This window comes from Muntiacus reevesi, chromosome 5 (genome assembly GCF_963930625.1).
Source record: "Muntiacus reevesi chromosome 5, mMunRee1.1, whole genome shotgun sequence".
Lineage (NCBI taxonomy): Eukaryota > Metazoa > Chordata > Mammalia > Artiodactyla > Cervidae > Muntiacus > Muntiacus reevesi.
In genome coordinates, this window is record NC_089253.1 from 6,771,906 (window position 1) to 6,792,712 (window position 20,807).

Below are 20,807 nucleotides of genomic sequence, written 5' to 3' on the forward strand. Positions count from 1 at the left end.
TGGAAACTAAACTTAATACTTTCTTGTTGGGAACATTATTCAACTTGCTTTATATTGCATTTGAAAGGAAGGATGTAGGCTTTTTTTGAAGTAACTTTTTTTAACTTGCCTACTCAATACATGTTCAATGCTGGAAATTTGGAAGGAAACAACATTTCTAAAATGCAAAAAACCCCATAATTTTTTTATTGAATATCACCAGTGTTTAACATTTTGGGATTTTTGGGGGGAAGATTTTTGTTCATGACATACTTCTTTTTTTAGGATGCATTCTGTTGCCTCTGTGTCATAATATAGGTTGACCTCCCACACATAATTTTTGGTTTTATGTACTCCATATAGGGATTTTCTGGTGGCTCAGATGGTAAAGAACTTGCTTGTAATGCAGGTGACTCAGGTTTGATCCCTGGGTCAGGCAGATCCTCTGGAGAAGGAAATGGCAACCCACTCCAGAATTCTTGCCTGGAGAATTTCATGGACACAGGAGCCTGGCGGGCTACAGTCCATGGGGTCGCAGAGAGTTGAAGACAACTGAGCAACTTATTCCATACAAACAAACAAGCAAAAATTAACCTAAGCAAAGTAGGATCAAGATACTTAAACAAGCTGCTTTTATTGAATCACGGAATCAGAAAGGAGACAAGAAAAGGATTTTGGGATTCTTTTTTTCGAGTTACACCATAAGCACTTTCTCCGCGACCATAAACAGAGCTTCCCAAACTGGTTATACTTCTGTTGTTAAATCCCCTTTCTGCTTACTTTTCCAGGTGTTGAAGATCATGATCAGCTGGATGCGTCTAACCACGTGGTCCCTGGAGACATGATGGTCCTTTAGCGAGCGCGTCTGAAGTGCTGGCCGACGTTTGGGGTTGCCACTCACCATCCGACATCGTTGGATCCCATCTGTCAGAACCCTCCTAGATTTCCCCGCCATGCTGTCTTTATTAGCTTGAACCCCGTCCCTAAAATGGTCCTTCTGTTGATCCTGTCAGTCCTGCTTTTGAAAGAAAATGTCCGTGGGAGCGCACAGTCCAGCGAGCGGAGGGTGGTGGCGCACATGCCGGGCGACATCATCATCGGGGCTCTGTTCTCCGTCCACCACCAGCCCACGGTGGACAAGGTTCACGAGCGCAAGTGCGGGGCGGTGCGGGAGCAGTACGGCATCCAGCGGGTGGAGGCCATGCTGCACACCCTGGAGCGGATCAACTCGGACCCCACGCTGCTGCCCAACATCACGCTGGGCTGCGAGATCCGGGACTCCTGCTGGCACTCGGCCGTGGCCCTGGAGCAGAGCATCGAGTTCATAAGGGACTCGCTCATCTCCTCGGAGGAGGAGGAGGGCCTGGTGCGCTGCGTGGACGGCTCCTCGTCGTCCTTCCGCTCCAAGAAGCCCATCGTGGGCGTCATCGGGCCCGGCTCCAGTTCCGTGGCCATTCAGGTCCAGAACCTGCTCCAGCTTTTCAACATACCTCAAATCGCCTACTCGGCCACAAGCATGGATCTGAGCGACAAAACTCTGTTCAAGTACTTCATGAGGGTCGTGCCTTCCGATGCCCAGCAGGCACGCGCCATGGTGGACATCGTGAAGCGGTACAACTGGACCTACGTGTCGGCTGTGCACACAGAAGGTGAGTGTTTGTCACGCTGACATGTCCCTGCGCTCTAGCTTCCCAGGTAACGTTTCGGAGGGCTGAAGTTGTCCTAATCATTTGAGATTCTTTGGGTGTCTCGGTTATACCAGTTATATAAGAAGGGACAGGATAGCAGATGTCTGGAGCAACATAGATTTAAGCTAAGGCGATTGGATATGTGGCCATTAGTTGGTAAAATGTATATATATATATATATATTTTTTTTTTCCTTTGACTTACTATTACATTATTTCTACCTCTTCTATAATGATGCTAGGCACTTTTAAGTTCTAAATCTGCTCTGAACTCCTGACATCTTTAACAGTTGCTCTGAGTGCCCTCTGAGAGGCTCTGTGTTAAAGGGAGGTACACTTGAGTACACATCACGCCTCAAGGCAGCCAGATCTGGCCCAGCTATGTTGTAAGAGAAAATGACCAAACAGTTTACTCAAACAACTATCGTTCAGTAGTGTGTCTGGTTAAGTCTGAAATGGAGATGTGTATGAGTTAGTTCTATCCTTGTACGAGACGTTCTCTGGAAGTGCACGTTTTAATAGTTTAATGTTAGTTGGCTTTGAAATTTATTGCTGCTTTATGCTGAAAGCATCGTGAGGGAGGAGCATATGACTGAGGTAATATTAACCAGATAATTTTATTAACCAAATAATATTAGCCTTATTTATTGCTGATAGTCCTTTTAAAGTTCTTTTGTATAATTTATTAATTCTCAACCAAGACTGTTTGAACAGTAGGTTTGATTGGACCTACAGAGGTTAAGACACCGAAATCGTGAGGTTTGCTCATTATGCAACACTCCTTCTAAGAAAGCATGCTGCCTATGCTAAACCCTGAGGTATACCAAAGAAGATGCACAATACTTTGTTAGGATTAGCTGAGATTTAAGAATTCTGCAATAAAACTGTCAGTATGTTCCAAACAATCTAGTCTTGTAAACTGTGAGATTAACTTATTAAGAAATTAATGAAATGGCCAGAATAAGACTCCTTCACAGGTTGGGAGCCAGTCACCAGTTAGATTCAGCAAACCTTTCAAGTGGCATAATACGGATTGCACTGTGTGGCCACTCGATAATGTTCAGAGTTGCACAAACATAAAACAATAAGCTTCTGCACTGGATTAAGATTTCTATGCCTCTGGAAATTTTCATACATAATTTTATGGATTACTTACAAAGATGTTGATGTATAGAAGTTTTGCGCAATGGCTAGGTGATTGGACTAGGTGACCTTTGAAATTTCTTTGCCATAATGCTGAGATTTTTCCTACATAAATACTATTTCATTTGATTCTCACAACAAGCATTGATACAGACAATCCAGATATTTTGTTTCTATTTTAAAATACAAATATTTCAAGAATTTAAATAATTCATCCAGCAAATATGTGATAGCAACTTCAGAGGCAGAAGGGGGGCTCATAGCTACAAATTTCTAACTCAGTAACCTGTTAGAATTTAGTAGAATCCAATAGAAATACACCCACAGGATATATTTATGCAGCACATATTTATTAAGTCCCAATATGCAAATACTGTACTAATATTCTGTGAAGGATGGCAGTGTGTTTCATGCATTACTGCCCTCGGTGGGCATGCAATCTGGCAAAGGAGGTGGAGCTTGCACTAATACTTACATAACCATAATCCAGGATGACCAGAGTTACAAATGTTTCTAAAGTAAATTGAAGTAGAAAAAAAAAAATCACATCTTGCTCCATGGTGATGGAGGTCAGGGTGGAGATCTTAGAGAAGAAAATGAATTTGATAGTGAAATTTTAACTGGATGAATACTGACAGTTGGTGAAAATTAAGAAGGTATGGGTTTTCAATAAAGGACATGAGAAAATATAAGAAGATGAGACAGTATCTTCTGTCTAGCTTCAGAAGAGTTGGTTGGTCTATGGGAGATACTAATCCAAGATTGTATTCAAACAGAAATTAGTCATCATGGATTCTTACTAATTTAACTTTTTTTTAAACCTAAGTGTACACCAGTAGTGAATGATATATAAATTATAATATGTCCACATAATATTTTATTACATGACTATTAAAATAAGTGAAGCACTTTATAGATAATGAGATCATAATGATCTCCACAATCATTTTAAATGAAAAAAACAGCATAGTTGTATATAAGTGGTGGGTTATTTGTATAAAATGGAGTTTATAAACACCATATGATTGAACATTCATAGAATTCTTCTCAAGAGAAGAGCAAAACTGATAACAGTTGTTCCTTCTGGGGAGGGATTCTAAGGAGTTAAGGAATAGGGTGGAAGGGAAGACTTTTTTTCTTATATAATATCTATATGCAAACATTTGAAGTTGTGTGTTACAAGCATAGGCTACCTATTGCGACTTAATAATAGAAAATATTCTCTTTGTGGGCAAAAAAAAGGAATAAAAATTTGATTGCCAAATTTAGGCAAATTTAATTATTTTTTTAAAAGTAGGCTGATAAAACTTTTGTTGACAAATTTGGACAAAATATTTGGAAGATACCACCGGGATACAAACATTAAAGATTGGAAGAAATGCTCTTTGGTTTGTTGTTTTATGTGGTTAATCAAGAGGTATTTATATTGCTTGGCTCCTCAGCAAGTAAGTGGCTAGTGAAGTTACATGTCTTAAATGTATTAAAATATATTAGCATAGGGGCAGTATGGTAGGAAGTTTTATAAAGTAAAACTTACCTCCAGGGTGAGAAAAGTGCTTGAGTATAACAAAATACAACTCTGTTGGGTACCCTGAAAGTCCTCAAAGGGATGCCTGGCTTTCTGTTGCCTGGTGCTTCAGGAAGCCCCTGGGGGATTTTCCATGAAATGACACCAGGTCTTGAACCTTTTTCTTGGCTGGTTTAGGGCAGCTAGGATGACCTCTAGCTGTAGGTCATCCTACCCCAGTATCTCAAACTTATTCCCATGTCCAAATAATTATCTTCTTTCACTCAGTAGATACTCCTCCTTCTTGAAGAGTATGGAAATTTCCAAATGCTTTTACACATAAGACATTGAGGTTTGTAAACAGATGTCTTAGTTTTGAAACATTCTTTGTCCCCCCATGTTGCCTGTTCACTTTGTACTTAAATGTGGCAGTACTTGGTCACTCAGTCCTCTGGGCGGCTGTCACAAGATCTTCCTTGGAGAATGCATGTGGTATCGCTGAATTTCAGAGGAGAGAGCACAGGAGACTTGGATTTCGGCTTCAAGGTTAATCTCCTACACTTGAATTTCATTGATTTACAGTTTTTGTAGGTTGTGCTAAGTCACTTCAGTCGTGTCCGACTCTGCGACCCCATGGACCATAACCTGTCAGGCTCCTCTGTCTGTGGGATTCTCCAGGCAAGCCTACTGGAGTGGGTTGCCATTTCCTTCTCCATTTGTAGGTTACAGGACTGTATATTTACTGTGGTTTGTTATATTATGCAGAAATACTGCCTAGACCTTCAAGGCAAAGAGATTAAATGTATGAAAAAAAAAGGAAAAAATATTTTTAAAGACAGATGACTCTAGCACTTCAACTGTGTGGAGGAAAGGAATGTGCAGTGACTAAGAAGAAAAAAATTGTATTGCTTGTAAAGGAGTCAGTTCAGTAGCCACTGTCTCTGCTCTAAGAAAGTTTAAAGGGCCCTTTGCTGCCATACATTTGGAAACCTTTGTACATGTGTCCATTGACAGAGTGAGTGGGGCTTCCTGTGTAGAAGTGGGGCAGGTCAATTGTTTTGGCTCTGATGACTTCCACTAATGACTTCTTTGCTTTGTAATTTGAGAGTTCTCATCCACTCTCTTTGGACACTAGCCATGTGGACTGCTTTGGTTAATAGAACGTGGTGGGAATGAGTCCTTTCTTCCTAGTCTGTCTGTTCTGGAACCCTGTCTTCAGCATGTAAAGGATGAGAGCTGCTCGGTTTTCCAGATGAGCCCACCTTAGATCACTTGATCTCAGCCTTGTGAGAGCACCCAGTCAAGAGTCACACAGTTGCTCTCCTGACCCACAGTCAATTTCAACCACCTAGTAGATCCTAACCAAAACTATAAACATTACCTACCTGACCATAAATTCTGTATTTGTTGTTCAGTCTCTGAATCATGTCCAACTCTTTGAGACCCTATGAACTGCAGCATGCCAGGCTTCCCTGTCCTTTACTGTCTCCTGGAGTTTGCTCAAATTCATGTCCATTGAGTTGGTGATGCTATCTAGCCATTTCATCCTGTTGTCCCCTTCTTCTCTTGCCCTCAGTCTTTCCTAACATCAGGGTCTTTTCAAATGAGCTGGCTCTTTGCATCAGGTGGCCACAGTATAGAGGCTTTAGCATCAGTCCTTTCAATGAACATTCAGGCTTGATTTCTTTTAGGATTGACTGGTTGAATCTCCTTGCAGTCCAAGGGAATTTCAAGAGTCTTCTCCAATACCACAGTTTGAAAGCATAAATTTTTCAGCACTCAGCTTTCTTTATAGTCCAACTCTCATATCTGTAAATGACTGCTGGAAAAACCATAGCTTTGACTATACAAACCTTTGTCAACAAAGTGATGTCTCTGCTTTTCAATATGCTGTCTAGGTTTGTCATAACTTTTCTTTCAAGAAGCAAGCTTCTTTTAATTTTTGTAGCTGCAGTCACCATCGACAGTGATTTTTGGAGCCCAAGAAAATAAAGTCTGTCACTGTTTCCATTCCCTGCCCCCATCTATTTGCCATGAAGTGATGGGACCAGATGCCATGACCTTTTGAGTGTTGAGTTTTAAGACGGGTATTTCATTCTCCTTTTTCACCTTCATCAAGAGGCTCTTTAGGTTCCTCTTCACTTTCTGCCATTAGGGTGGTGGTATCTGCATATCTGAGGTTGTTAATATTTCTCCCAGCAATCTTAATTCCAGTTTGTGAGTCATCCAGCCTGGTATTTCACATGATGTACTCTGTATGTAAGTTAAATTCATATACAATAATAGATGCCTTCAAGATGGATTCCAGTGTAAGTATTTTCATTCCACTGACTTTAAACTTGAATCCTACTGCTGAATAGGATACTACTATAATGTTTAAACTTCAAAATCAAAACAAAAATACATATATTAATATGCATTAACATTCTTGAGCTTTCAATGGAATAAATGCCATGGGTGAGAAAGAACATTTAAATGCTTCACCCATACTTCTGGTTCAAAGCTAGAGACTTGATAGTTTCCTTAAAGTACAAATGCTTTAAATAATCAGACACTTGCATATATTCCATTATTATATGCTTCCTTTGATATAGCTCAGTTTCATTGAGAAAAGTAATTATAAATTGGCTTTTATGCACAAAGCATGTATATTGTACTTTATGGTTGACTTACAGCATTTTCACACTTCACAGTTTTGCTGACTTTAGTTGAAACTCTACTGTACTTTAGCAGCCCCTGTCAGAGTGCCTAGCATATAATAGATGCTCAAAGACTATTTGGTGAATGAATGTATTTGTGTTAAAATAGTATCCAGCACACTATTAATGAACATATAGCATGTGGACAAATAGCAGGCACTTGTAATTTTTCACAGTTTTGCCTCTGTATAAAAATGAGGTGACAAAATGCCTCCCTTGATTAATTGTAGAATCCTGTTCACACCCAACTCCGCTTTTTGTTTATGCTGGTTCTTGAATTTGTTACTTCCACTTAATGATAAAGGAATGCTAATTTGTTTTAGCCAAACAAAACAAAATATTTGAGTGATGCTCTAGGGGAAACAGTGTACCAGTAAGTTGCCCTGGTAATGTGACATCATTAAAGCATTGTCCTCAGGCTAACTTTCAGGTAATGATATGGTTCTTCCAACAGCTATTTAAAAATTTGATAACAATCAAGCTTTGGTTGAAAGACCTTCAATGTGATTGATATTCTGTGTTTAGCAACTTCTGAAAGTAGAAACAATCATTTCCCATCACATCTTTTCTACTGCTGTACCTGGGAAGGGTTAATTTTGACTCCACAGTCAATCTTTCTGTGACTTTAATCCTCATGTTTCACTGCTTTCCTTATTGCAGCATACATAATGCCCTGTCTCAGGGAGTCCTGCCCCCCTCCCTGACCCTTAAACTAAAGTACGTTTGTTTAGCTCACTGCCCACCTGTGAAGGACTGTGACTTTCTTGAGCTCCTTGTGTGAGAATGGAGGCCCTCATCTACCGCTCGCAGACGTGGCTCAGACCTTCACTTTGTGGGGCCAGAAGCACAGGCAGCTGTGGCTTCCCTGTTCATTGATGTGGCAGGGGACACTCGATTTCATAGCACCTGTGAAATGGTGGTGAGGAAGTGAAACTAGCACATCCCCCTGCCTGAGGTTTGCCATTCTAGGAGATACAGACAAGAAAAGACCTTTTTGCTTTGTTTCCTCACCTCCACCGTTTCTGATCCATAATGAACCTGGCATTGACGCCCCAACAAGGTGGTTATTTTGAGAAGTTAGTCTGCCATCTTCTCAGTCAGCCAGCTTTCTTAATAAAATCATACTCCTTGCCGCAACATCTTGTTTCTCAGATTTATTGGGCAAGCAGGCTGAGCTTGGACTTGGTGACACTAACTGTGATTCTATGAAGACAACAATTTAGTTTGGAAAGATGAGAAAGATCAGCATGGGCCCTACTGAGTACTTTTTTTTTTTCATTTATTTTTATTAGTTGGAGGCTAATTACTTTACAATATTATAGTGGTTTTTGCCATACATTGACATGAATCAGCCATGGATTTACATGTGTTCCCCATCCTGATCCCCCCTCTCACCTCCCTCCCCACCTGATCCCTATGGGTCTTCCCAGTGCACCAGCCCTGAGCACTTGTCTCATGCATCCAACCTGGGCTGGTGGTCTGTTTCACCCTTGATGGTATACTTGTTTCAATGCTATTCTCTCAGAACATCCCTCCCTCACCTTCTCCCACAGAGTCCATAATTCTGTTCTGTACATCTGTGTCTCTTTTTCTGTTTGCATATTGGGTTATCATTACCATCTTTTTAAATTCCATATATATGCATTAGTATACTGTATTTGTCTTTACCTTTCTGGCTTACTTCACTCTGTATAATAGGTTCCAATTTCATCCATCTCTTTAGAACTGGTTCAAGTGAATTCTTTTTAATGGCTGAGTAATATTCCATTGTGTATGTCCCACAGCTTCCTTATCTATTTGTCTACTGATGGGCATCTAGGTTGCTTCCATGTCCTGGCTATTATAAACAGTGCTGCGATGAACATTGGGGTACACGTGTCTCTTTCAATTCTGGTTTCCTCAGTGTGTATGCCCAGGAGTGGGATTGCTGGGTCATATGGCAGTTCTATTTCCAGTTTTTTAAGGAATCTCCACACTATTCTCCATAGTGGCTGTACTAGTTGGCATTCCCACCAACAGTGTAAGAGGGTTCCCTTTTCTCCACACCCTCTCCAGCATTTACTGCTTGTAGACTTTTGGATAGCAGCCATCCTGACTGGCGTGTAATGGTACCTCATTGTGGTTTTGATTTGCATTTCTCTGATAATGAGTGATGTTGAGCATCTTTTCATGTGTTTGTTAGCCATCTGTATGTCTTCTTTGGAGAAATGTCTGTTTAGTTCTTTGGCCCATTTATTTTTCTGGAATTGAGCTTCAGGAGTTGCTTGTATATTTTTGAGATTAATCCTTTGTCTGTTGCTTCATTTGCTATTTTCTCCCAATCTGAGGGCTGTCTTTTCACCTTGTTTATATATAAAAGTATAAAACACTGATGAAAGAAATCAAAGAGGACACAAATAGATGGAGAAATATACCGTGTTCATGGATTGGAAGAATCAATGTTGTGAAAATGAGTACTTTTTAAGGGGGTTTCATTTTGCTGCTTTCAGGAGTTGTATAATGTTGAGAGTTGAGATCAATCTTCAGATAGTCATGATGTTAATTCAGACAGAAACACTACTGTTAACTTTATACAGTGTTTAACATTGGAAGCATCTTAGACAATCATTTAATAACCCCTTTATCTTACATTTGAGGAAACAAACAGTAAGGACAAATAATTTGGCCTTATTTTATGTGATCATTAACAAAGTTGAGTCTCACAACACAAGATTCCTATCCAAAATTTTGTTTTCATAGTCAATGAAAGAATTATGTCTCTAAGGGGTAGTGGGTAAGTTCTTGTTAAGTCCTGTGTACAAGGCTGGAATAAATAACCTCATGGATGGGCTCTGGAAAGATGAACTTAAACCTCAGTTGGGCGATGAGGAAGTTGAATTATTTGTCCTTTTTGACAACTACCTTTCTTGACAACCAAATGTTGTTTAATTGAGATTCTATTATTCTGTGAGTTAAAGCATGATCACTTATACTGTATTGTGTCATTAGTTTTCTAGTTGATTCATTTATCCCATCACATAGTATGATAAAGTTACCACTTTTTTGTTGTTGTTTTTTTAGGTTACAGAATAGGTATGGAAAGAGAAAGTGATTTTTCCCGTAATACCCCAGTTACTTAGTGACAGAGCAAAGATTTGGACCCAAGGCCAACCCGTTGGTGTCTCATATGGTAAAGAATCTGCCTGCAATGCAGGAGGTCTGGGTTTGATCCCTGGGTCGGGAAGATCCGCTGGAGAAGGGAATGGCTACCCATTCCAGTATTCTTGCCCAGGGGATTCCATGGGCGGAGGAGACTAGTGAGCTATCGTCCATAGTGCTGCAGAGTTGGACACAACTGAGTGACTTAACACACAACTCTTTTTAATTAAGCCCAGCCTTCCTCCCTGTATATTGGGATAGGTATGGCTTCAAGGAAAAGTAGAATACACATCTATGATTCTCTTCCCTTCACAGGAAACAAGACACTATTCATTCCCCTTTTGAGAAAATCTTTTGAGCATATTTCCTGTGTCTTTTTAGCTGGCTTTGAAAGCAGCACCTTTCCTTGTTCCCATGGAAGGATTTGATTATAGTAAAAAGAAAATAAATTAAGAAGGAGGCATGTGGCAACAAGTTGACCTCAGAGAAGACCTTTGTGTGAGTCTGATGCTAAGTACAGACTGTACCTGGTTGTTTCTATTCTCATCTCCACTGCAGACGCCACAACGCGTCCTTCAGATGCCAGTTACGGGAGGGAGCCGTATGGTACAAATTTTTTCAGCGCAGGAAGACATATTGTTAAATGTTGTAGCCTTATGTATGAAAAAGTTCTTTGGAACTCATCAGAACTAGGAGTTATAAAACCTCATCTTGGCACAGTTGCAAATATTCCAGAGAGACTTCTCAATTTAACCAAATGTTGAATTGAGGATGTATCTTGGCAAGAAATGTAATAGTCAGATGTGTTCATCTTAGGGGACTTTGAAACCAGAGATCATGCCCCAGTGATGCTTTTTATGCATCATTTTTTACATATTCAAAATGGGTTTTTAAAAAGAGAAAAATACCTAGTCTGTGTTGTTTTTTTTTTCCCGCAAAAAATACATCATGGGCATGAATTCATTGTAAAACCAACTTAGTTGCTTGAGACTGGCAGTTATCATAGGGTAGAATATAAATATGGAGAAGGCAATGGCAACCCACTCCAGTACTCTTGCTTTGATAATCCCATGGATGGAGGAGCCTGGTATGCTGCAGTCCATGGGGTTACTAAGAGTCGGACACGACTGAGCGACTTCACTTTCACTTTTCACTTTCATGCATTGGAGAAGGAAATGGCAACCCACTCCAGAGTTCTTGCCTGAAGAATCCCAGGGACAGGGGAGCCTGGTGGGCTGCTGTCTATGGGGTTGCACAGAGTTGGACACGACTGAAGCAACTTAGCAGCAGCAGCAGAATATAAATATCAATATATTACAGGATAGAGTAGATACTTCTTTGTAAATCTTTATCTTTAGTTGCATATAGCTATGTGTGTATATGGTTACCATTTACAGTGTTTTCCTTACTGTGTCTTACTGCTAAAAAAAAAAAAAAAAGCTTATAAACAACTAATTCTGCTTTTCTCTTTTAGAGCAATGTAATTCAGATACAGATGTTTATTCTTCTGTGACAATGTCATTTGATTTATCTCTCCTGGATAGGTGGGTTTAAGCCTTATTAGAAACAAGCAAGAATTCCAAAGTACCCAGGGTGGGAGATGGTAGAAACTTTGAGCAAAATAAAAATAAGTCATATATGGTTAGTGATAATGGCATAAGCATCAGTATGGGACAATGTCAAGGACACTAGCTGAGGATATTAGAGGCAAGTTTCCAGTACTAGTTTTCATCAAAGATCAAAGTATACTTGGAAGTGCCAGTCACTCAGTCATGTCCGACTCTTTGTGACCCCATGGACCATACAGTCCATGGAGTTCTCCAGGCCAGAGTGCTGGAGTCGGAAGCCGTTCCCTTCTCCAGGGGATCTTCCCAACCCAGGCATGGAACCCAGGTCTCCTGCATTGCATGCCGATTCTTTACCAGCTAAGCCACCAGGGAAACCCAATGAACATTTTATTTTTTGAATATTTTGGTCCAATATAATAAGAAATAAATGTCAAAGGTATTATGTAATTTTGGTATTAAAAGTTTACACAAAACATATTAACATGTATAACTCCCTCACACACACACACACAACACATAAAATACAATGTGAAGTATTTATACTGTTTATAAGGTGATCCCTTGGTTGTATGAAATCATGATGCACCACTAGATAAGGTGTGTGATAAGACACAGCTTTAAACATATAAAGTGACAATCTTCTTTCAGTTTTCTCCGAGTTTCCAATGATTAGGTGTTTCATTTCATTTAATAATATAGTCAGGTCCAAATTTAAGTTCTCTTTAGAGTGTGAAGATCAGGCCATATACCATTCCTAAAAAATGTTAGATAAAACATGAGAGTACTTTTAGAAGTAAAAGTTGTTCCATGAAATAGGCAAGCTGCAGTGGAGTCATAACCTTAAATCCAGTGGGTTGCAAAGACATCTCAAGAATTTACATTTTTTGACCTTTTAGATCACTCTAAGTAGTAGTATGAACACAGGCAGGTTTGAATGAAAATCCTGATTAATATTCTTGCTAGGTGAAGGGATTTTGGACAAGTAAGTTATTTAGTTTCCTCATTATTAAACCGAGATAATAATTCCTGCCCCATAAGACTGTTTTGAAAAGTGAACATAAAGCAGTTCATGTTTGGCACAAAGCGAGTGCTCAATAAGTGCCTTCTAAATTTGCCTGCCAGGGTCTTGCCTTGCCTGATCTTGGGCATGAAGAAAAATGCATCAGTAAGGTTTCAGTTTGGCTTTGCTTGCTTAAAATTGATTATTGGATGAGATGGAAAATTAGCCAGGAAAGTGAAAAGTAAATATAGTGAGTTTTAGATTCTTCCTGACTTTCCTTTTGGAAGTTGGGTCTGTGATCATGTCTTATGGCATAGGGTGCTTCGTGCTTTGGGACAATTGTAACTGGATCCCGCAACCTCTCCTCCAGTAGCTGAGCTGCCCTGTGGTGGAGTATAATTAACAAGGTCTGAAGAGTCCTTGCTAGACTGCTTGTACCATTACCTCCAGTGTGGGCGTGCGGGTGGAGGGCCAAGAGGAATCAGGGTGTATAAACATGAGATTAAAGGCGCAAAGGTGATGCTGTGCTGTAAGCACTTCTGAATTGTCACTTTTATTAAAAGCATCAATGTCTTTTGTAGTAAAAAAGAAAAAAAAAGCACAATGGTTCCGTAACTTCTTTATAAATTTCAAATTGGACTTGCTCCATCACCTTCACTTGTCAGTAACTGCAGCTTTGTTAATGAAAGCTAAGCTGTGGCACATTGAGGCATACCATAGGCTTGAGTTTAAAGCTGAAAGGATATAACATGGACTTCAGGAAATAAAACAGACTATATCTAATAATAAATAACAATATATTAATATAAGTTAAAATTAATTACATTATAATTAATATAAATGTATACCATACTATAATATGAATATACAAGTATTAATATAAATAAATTATAATATAGTTTATTATAATATAATAATTAAATAAATTAATAGTATTTAATAATAAAGAATAAGCATACTATATTTAATAGCTTTTCTAGCTTATAAGCAAAACAGATGCTGTCTTACACATTAAAGCTCAGATATAACAATGACAGTAATAACTTATTTATCAAGTATTTAATGTGTTAATCAGAAATTACCTGGTTTTTTATAATCTGTGAAGTGGTATCAAAATACAAATGTTTATGCTATTATTAGTGCATTATTACTAATATTGTTTGAAAGTCAGTCTTACCCACAGCTGCAATCAGAAGTAGATAGCAAATAAGCAGAGCACAAAGGCTGTGTCTATGTTCCTTTTCTCAAGGACTCTTAAAAACAAAAAAATTTGTATCTTTGAGAATTCCTTCATCATATTTTGTTTTTGGTTGTGTAACTTTTTTCAGATGTTTTATATCTGCTTTTCACCAGATTTTGGTTCAGAATTCAATCTTTGATTCTCCTTAATGAGAGTAGAGGCCCATTAATATTAAGGAAAGCTGTATTCTTGCATTGCTCTATGATGGCTTTATACCCTTTATAGAAGCTGGAGAAATATAAAAGTAAGACATATAGAAGTATTATGCTAGTTTAATGTCAATTTTATGGAATTTGAAAAAATAAATTAAAAATGAAGCTCATAATAGGTTTTATTGTAGTAAATTGAGAAAAGAGAAAAACTTTATTAAGACACTGAAAAAGTTAAGCTATCCAGCTATATTATTTATGATCAAATTTAATTTGATTGTTTTCAGTTCCCATGTTAGTACTCTCATCCTTTATCAGTTCAGCTCAGTCGCTCAGTTGTGTGACTCTTTGCGATCCCATGAACTGCAGCACGCCAGGCCTCCCTGTCCATCACCAACTCCCGGAGTCCACCCAAACCCATGTCCATTGAGTTGGTGATGCCATCCAACCATCTCATCCTCTGTCGTCCCCTTCTCCTCCTGCCCTCAATCTTTCCCAGCATCAGGGTCTTTTCAAATGAGTCATCTCTTTGCATCAAGTGGCCAAAGTATTGGAGTTTCAGCCTCAGCATCAGTCCTTCCAATGAACACCCAGGACTTATCTCCTTTAGGATAGACTGGTTGGATCTTCTTGCAGTTCAAGGGACTCTCAAAAGTCTTCTCCAACATCACAGTTCAAAAGCATCAATTCTTCAGCGCTCAGCCTTTATAGTCCAACTCTCACATCCATACATGACCACTGGAAAAACCATAGTCTTGACTAGACAGACCTTTGTGGACAAAGTAATGTCTCCACTTTTTAATATGCTGTCTAGGTTGGTCATAACTTTCCTTTCAAGGAGTAAGCATCTGTTAATTTCATGGCTGCAATCACCATCTGCAGTGATTTTGGAGCCCCCCCAAATAAAGTCAGCCACTGTTTCCACTGTTTCCCCATCTATTTCTCATGAAGTGATGGGACCAGATGCTATGATCTTAGTTTTGTGAATGTTAAGCTTTAAGCCAACTTTTTCACTCTCCTCTTTCACTTTCATCAAGAGGCTTTTTAGTTCCTCTTCACTCTCTGCCATAAGGGTGGTGTCATCTGCATATCTGAAGTTATTGATATTTCTCCCAGCAATCTTGTTTCCAGCTTGTGCTTCCTCCAGCCCAGCGCTTCTCATGATGTACTCTGCATATAAGTTAAATAAGCAGGGTGACAATATACAGCCTTGACATACTCCTTTTCCTATTTGGCAATTTGTAGGTACTTTCATTTACTGAATTGTACAAAATTATGAAAATAATTAAAAACTGGGAGCAAAATTTTTGATTTGAGAGAAAATTTTACATAAAATGTATTATACATTTTTGACAAAGTGCAATATATTTCAATACAACTATATAGTATAGAAAAACATAGTTAATAGAGTTTGAGGGCTATGTGATGCTATAATGAATAAATGAATTTGCTCATTAAACATTTATTGGGACTATACTATGTGCTAGACTCTGTCATACACAATATGAAAAGGTAAGATGGAAACACTTGTCAGCATGTAACTTTTCTCAGATATATACCAAACCCTGATCTCATACTAAGGTAAAATATATACCTATAGAAAGAATAGGGTATGTGTAAGCAGGAACTATTAAAGTGCACCTGTCTGGCAAGAGATTAATGTATTAAGCAAATTGATTGAAAGAAGTCTTTATTAAGTGTATATAATTTAGAAAATTATAGAGAATATAAAGATTTTTTTTTTCCTCAAAGCAATCTCCACTTACCAGTCCTTACCAAGTAATACCAGTGAGATATGTCATCTCAGGATGACAGGATATTTACATGACTAAGGTGAATAGGGATGGATATCTCTGTTGGAAGAAAAAAAAAAGAAATAAGCAGTGTGTCCCATCATTTTGTTTAACACAATATGGTTATATACTTGCCTTGTGCTTAATATTCTGGAATTGAAGGGAGCCGTGTGATGTGATATTGGTGACCCAGCTTTGGTTTTGTTAATATTGTTTAATGCCCCTGGTCTATTATGAAGTTTTTGTTCCATTCAAGATAGGAGATCTGATCTAGGTGCCAGCAAAATACTTTTTTATTTAATAAAAAGGAAAGATTTTAATCTCCCTCACTGACGGATATAGCAGATAACTGTAAGCTGTGAACTACATTGTCATACATTATCACTAGTAATTAAGATATTCTCTGGCTTAACAAAATTGAAATAATTTATTTTCTGAACTTCAAGCTTCTGATAATTATCTAGTTATGGGGAACCCTCAGAAAACTTAAATAAAGAAACCTTTTCTCCCTTTTAATCATACTACATTTTTCTTGTTACAAACTTAGCATTCTTTGAACAGAGTTATTCATTATCTCAAAACTGTCTTTAATTTTGATGTTATGTGGTATCTGGATTTTTCTTTACATTTTCAAACCTCCCCCTCATCTCTGAGTCTTTTCTGAGTCTTAAACTCTCTAAAAAGCATCAAGTTCTTTTGAGTAATCATTGGAATTAATGGTCGTACTGAATTGGTTTCACTTACTTGAAAAATGCCTTTTTTCAGGAGTCTGTGCTTTGTGACTTTAGGGAATAGTGATTTGGATTTGTCAGGAACCTAGCCTCAAAGCCTATTATATGCTTTTGTTTTACCTTCACTTTGTCAGAAGATGGCAAATTTTTGTATATGGTTAGAAGGTTTCTTTATTGTATATGGTTAGAAGGTTTCTTTATTGTATATGGTTACTGGTTTTTCAGTAGTCATGTATGGATGTAAGAGTTAGACTATAAAGAAAACTGAGTGCCAAAGAATTGATACTTTTGAACTGTTGTGTTGGAGAAGACTCTTAAGAGTCCCTTGGACTACAAGGAGATCCAACCAGTCCATCCTAAAGAAAATCAGCCCTGAATATTCTTTGGAAAGACTGATGCTGAAGCTGAAACTCCAATACTTTGGCTACTTGATGTGAAGAGCTGACTAATTTGAAAAGACCCTGATGCTGGGAAAGATTGAAGGCAGGAGGAGAAGGGAACGACAGAGGATGAGATGGTTGGATTGCATCACCGATTTGATGCACATGAGTTTGAGTAAACTCCGGGAGTTGGTGATGGACGGGGAGGCCTGGCGTCATACAGTCCATGGGGTTGCAAAGAGTCGGACATGACTGAGCGACTGAACTGAACTGAACTGAGAAGGTTTAAAGAGACTGAGGAGAATATAATACTTGTGCCATCAATAGAAAGAAAGAATATCATCTGTAAACATGAAGAAGGAAAATAAGCTCTCAAGCTCATTATATACAATACACTAAAGTGGTCGTTATTGGACTTTCAGAAATTGTACACAATTTCTGAAATGTCTTAACCATTCCTGAAGAAAAGCAGAAATGCTGATTGAATTTGAATATGGAAAGCTTGACTTTTGATCCAGGTACCACATCAAAGAATTTGGTTTTGAGATCAGTGGAAAGAGCATTAATCTTGGAATTTTTCTGGAGACCATATTTGATTTCCCATTTTGCGATGACCTTGGGCAGTTCATTGAACCTTTCTGAATACATGAATTCTCATTTGCACGATGACAGAAGACTACATCTGCACTTTCTGTACTCATGTTTTGTTGTGATGGTCAATTGAATAATCAGTTAATGCACTTTGTAAATCTAAAGCTGCCTGATATCTTAATTAAATATTAAATGAACGCTTTCTGTGTGCCAAGCTCTATATGCTTGCAATTTTACAAAATATTTTGCTTTTACAAAATATTAAGTACAGTACTGTGAAAATTAGATGCTAGTCAAATACTTCATTAATAACGTTTTTACCGCTGTAAGAATAGTAACGATAACTGTAACAGTAAGAGTTCAAAAAATCTTAGCTGTTATTTTGTGTTCTTTTTTCAACCTCAATTTTAGGAAAGAGGAACTCAGGGTTTAGAAATTTAAAGAACTTGTCTATAAAGTAGCAGACTTCCTGGTGCCAGGATACCAGTTGGAAAGGAAATTTAATGTTCAGAGAACATTTATTTTAAGGACATTCAGTTTTACAAGCAATTGTGTTTTTGTTATATTGAAAGATTTATTTTTTTACTGTTTTTATCATTGAGTCTAAGGGCTTAGACTTTATGGTTAAGTAGACCAAAATTTGAACAAATTACATCATAACCTCTGTAAATCTCAGCTTCAGTTGTTCAGTGATTGATAACGTGGATGATGATGATAGAGAGCCATTGCAAGGTGTTTCCCAGATGTCCAGGCACTTTGCTGGGTTCTTGTACATACTTGGTTCTTGTACATACATGGGTTCATCCAATACATCGATCGTATGAGATAGTACTATTATTATCTTAGTTTTATAGATGTGGAAACTGAGTCACAGAAAATAAGAATACTGGTTGACCTACATCAACTGTTTATTGTGCAAATTAAATGAGCCTTTTAAATATGTAAAACATTTATGGTGTGCAGTTCATAGCAAGCAGTCAATAAATATCATCCATTACTACCAATTTAATTATTAGAATTATTTTTTTCTTGGCCTAATAATGGATTCTGATATAACTTCTTGGCCTGTGTTTGCACTTTGAAGCATTCCTATCCTATCATTCTGGTGGCTGAAAACAACTTAAATGATACTAAGTGAAAACAAGACATGTTTTTAAATGATATATTTAAAAACATATTATTTCCAGATACAAAAGTAATATATAGATATTGTTTAACATTTGGAAAAGAATAAAGTAAAAAATAATTTAAAAGTCATTAATATAACAGAAATAAAACATTTTGATATCTTCTCTTTTCACCTATCTTATGCATGATTTTAATAACTAATTATAACTAATTTTAAATTTTGCAATTTTTGTTCATGTTTTTAAACTTAGCATTGTAAAGAGAACAATTTCCTTATTTTCCATGCCCTTTATGCACATTATTAGCCATGGTTATCTATTATCTTTTCTCCACAACATTACAGATTTGAGGGCAATTAGACTATTTTTACTTTTTACAATTATGAAAAGTGTGTAAATGAACATATTTTATGTGGTGTTTACCTTTGTATTTAGAAAATTTTTCTTAGATAAATTAATAACAGCAACTATTACAAATGCCACAGGTAAGAAAAAAGATTAAATTCCTGTATTTACTTTAAAAGGTTATGAAAAACTTTTAAGACTCAATATTTGACTGTTTATAATACAGCAAGATTGTGAATTTTTAAATAATTGCTGGCATAAAAAGTTCAGGTAATGTAAGTATATTTAACTAAATACTGACTTTCTTAGGAAGCAAAGCATTGCATTTCTCCCTGCCCATATATGACCCTTGGCCTTCTTGATGACTCAGTGGGTAAAGAATCTGACTGCAATGTAGGAAACACAGGAGACAGAGATTTGATACCTGGATTGGGAAAATTCCCTGGAGGAGGAAATGACAACCTATTCCAGGATTCTTGCCTAAAAAATCCCATGGTCAGATGAGCCTGGTGGACTACAGTCCAAAGGGTAGAAAAGAGTCAGACATGACTGAGTGACTAAGATGCATGTAATATATGGCTTTATTGAAGTTGTATTCAATTAAAGCTTTTGGTACTATAAAATAAATTTTGAAGATTTAAATATATAAAGTGTGCACCAGTTATGAAAGTTATTAAGCTACCATAGAGACCTCATCTCTATGGTGAATCATCCTCCTTCATAAGCCCTACTCTTAACCATACACAGACATTTTATTGCCACTGTTGTCATACTCCTTCTTTATTAAGAATAGTCATAGTGAGGTATAACTGATATACACCAACCTGTACACATTTGATATTTATAGCTCCATGAGTTTGAGCCATGCATGCACTCGTGGGACTATCTTTTAAATCCCCCTGCACTGAATGACCTTCTAATCACGTTTCCTCCATCTTTGAAGCCATGTTTGATCCTGCCTCCTCCATGGGCTCCTTAAGCCCATGTATATCATTCTTTTCCATTTTCTATCTTAAACTCTGCAGCGTTTGTCCCCATCATTATAATACTTTATGACACTTTGCAATTGTGTGTCCTATTGTCTTAATGAAACATAAAAGGGGGTGAAAGCATAGAATTTGGAGTCAGAATATCTCCATCTGAGATTCTCAATTTTAAACTATCTTGGAAACATGATATAGCACATGTTAAGGTCTTTGTTTATGTATTTTCAAAGAGTTGTTCTTTAAGATTACTGTAGATTGACTGAGAAGGAGCATGAGCAGCTTTTTGCTGGTAACATGGCTCTCAGGGGGATATGGTTTGTAATATTTGCTGATTTCCCATCATGGCCAACTTTAAGCTAACAACAGGTTGGGGGGATATTTGTTGTTCAGTCACTAAGTCATATCTGACTTTTGCCATCCATGGACTGCAGCACACCAGGCTTCCCTGTCTTTCACCATCTGCAGGAGTTTGCTCAAACTCATGTCCATTGAGTCAGTGATGTCATCCAGCCGTCTCAGCCTCTGTTGCCCCCTTCTCCTCTTGCCATCAATCTTTCCCAGCACCAAGGTCTTTCCACTGAGTCAGTCTTTTGCAGCAGGTGGCCAAATGTATTGGCGCTTCAGCTTCATCATCAGTCCCTCCAATGAACATTCAGGTTTAATTTCCTTTAGGATTCACTGGTTTGATTTCCTTGCAGTTCAAGGAACTCTCAAGAGTCTTCTCCAACACCACAGTTCAAAAGC

The 20,807-nt window shown here is 37.9% G+C and overlaps 1 protein-coding gene across 2 annotated transcripts in view; it reads left to right on the forward strand.

Annotated features, from left to right (window-relative positions):
* Positions 1 to 967: 967 nt before the first annotated feature.
* GRM5 (glutamate metabotropic receptor 5) overlaps positions 968 to 20,807 on the forward strand; it is a 585,267-nt gene continuing 565,427 nt past the window's right edge. For both annotated transcript variants that reach the window (XM_065936547.1, XM_065936548.1), the window contains exon 1: positions 968 to 1,628. In XM_065936547.1, the coding sequence (XP_065792619.1) occupies positions 968 to 1,628 (661 nt within the window). The remainder of the gene's footprint in view (positions 1,629 to 20,807) is intronic.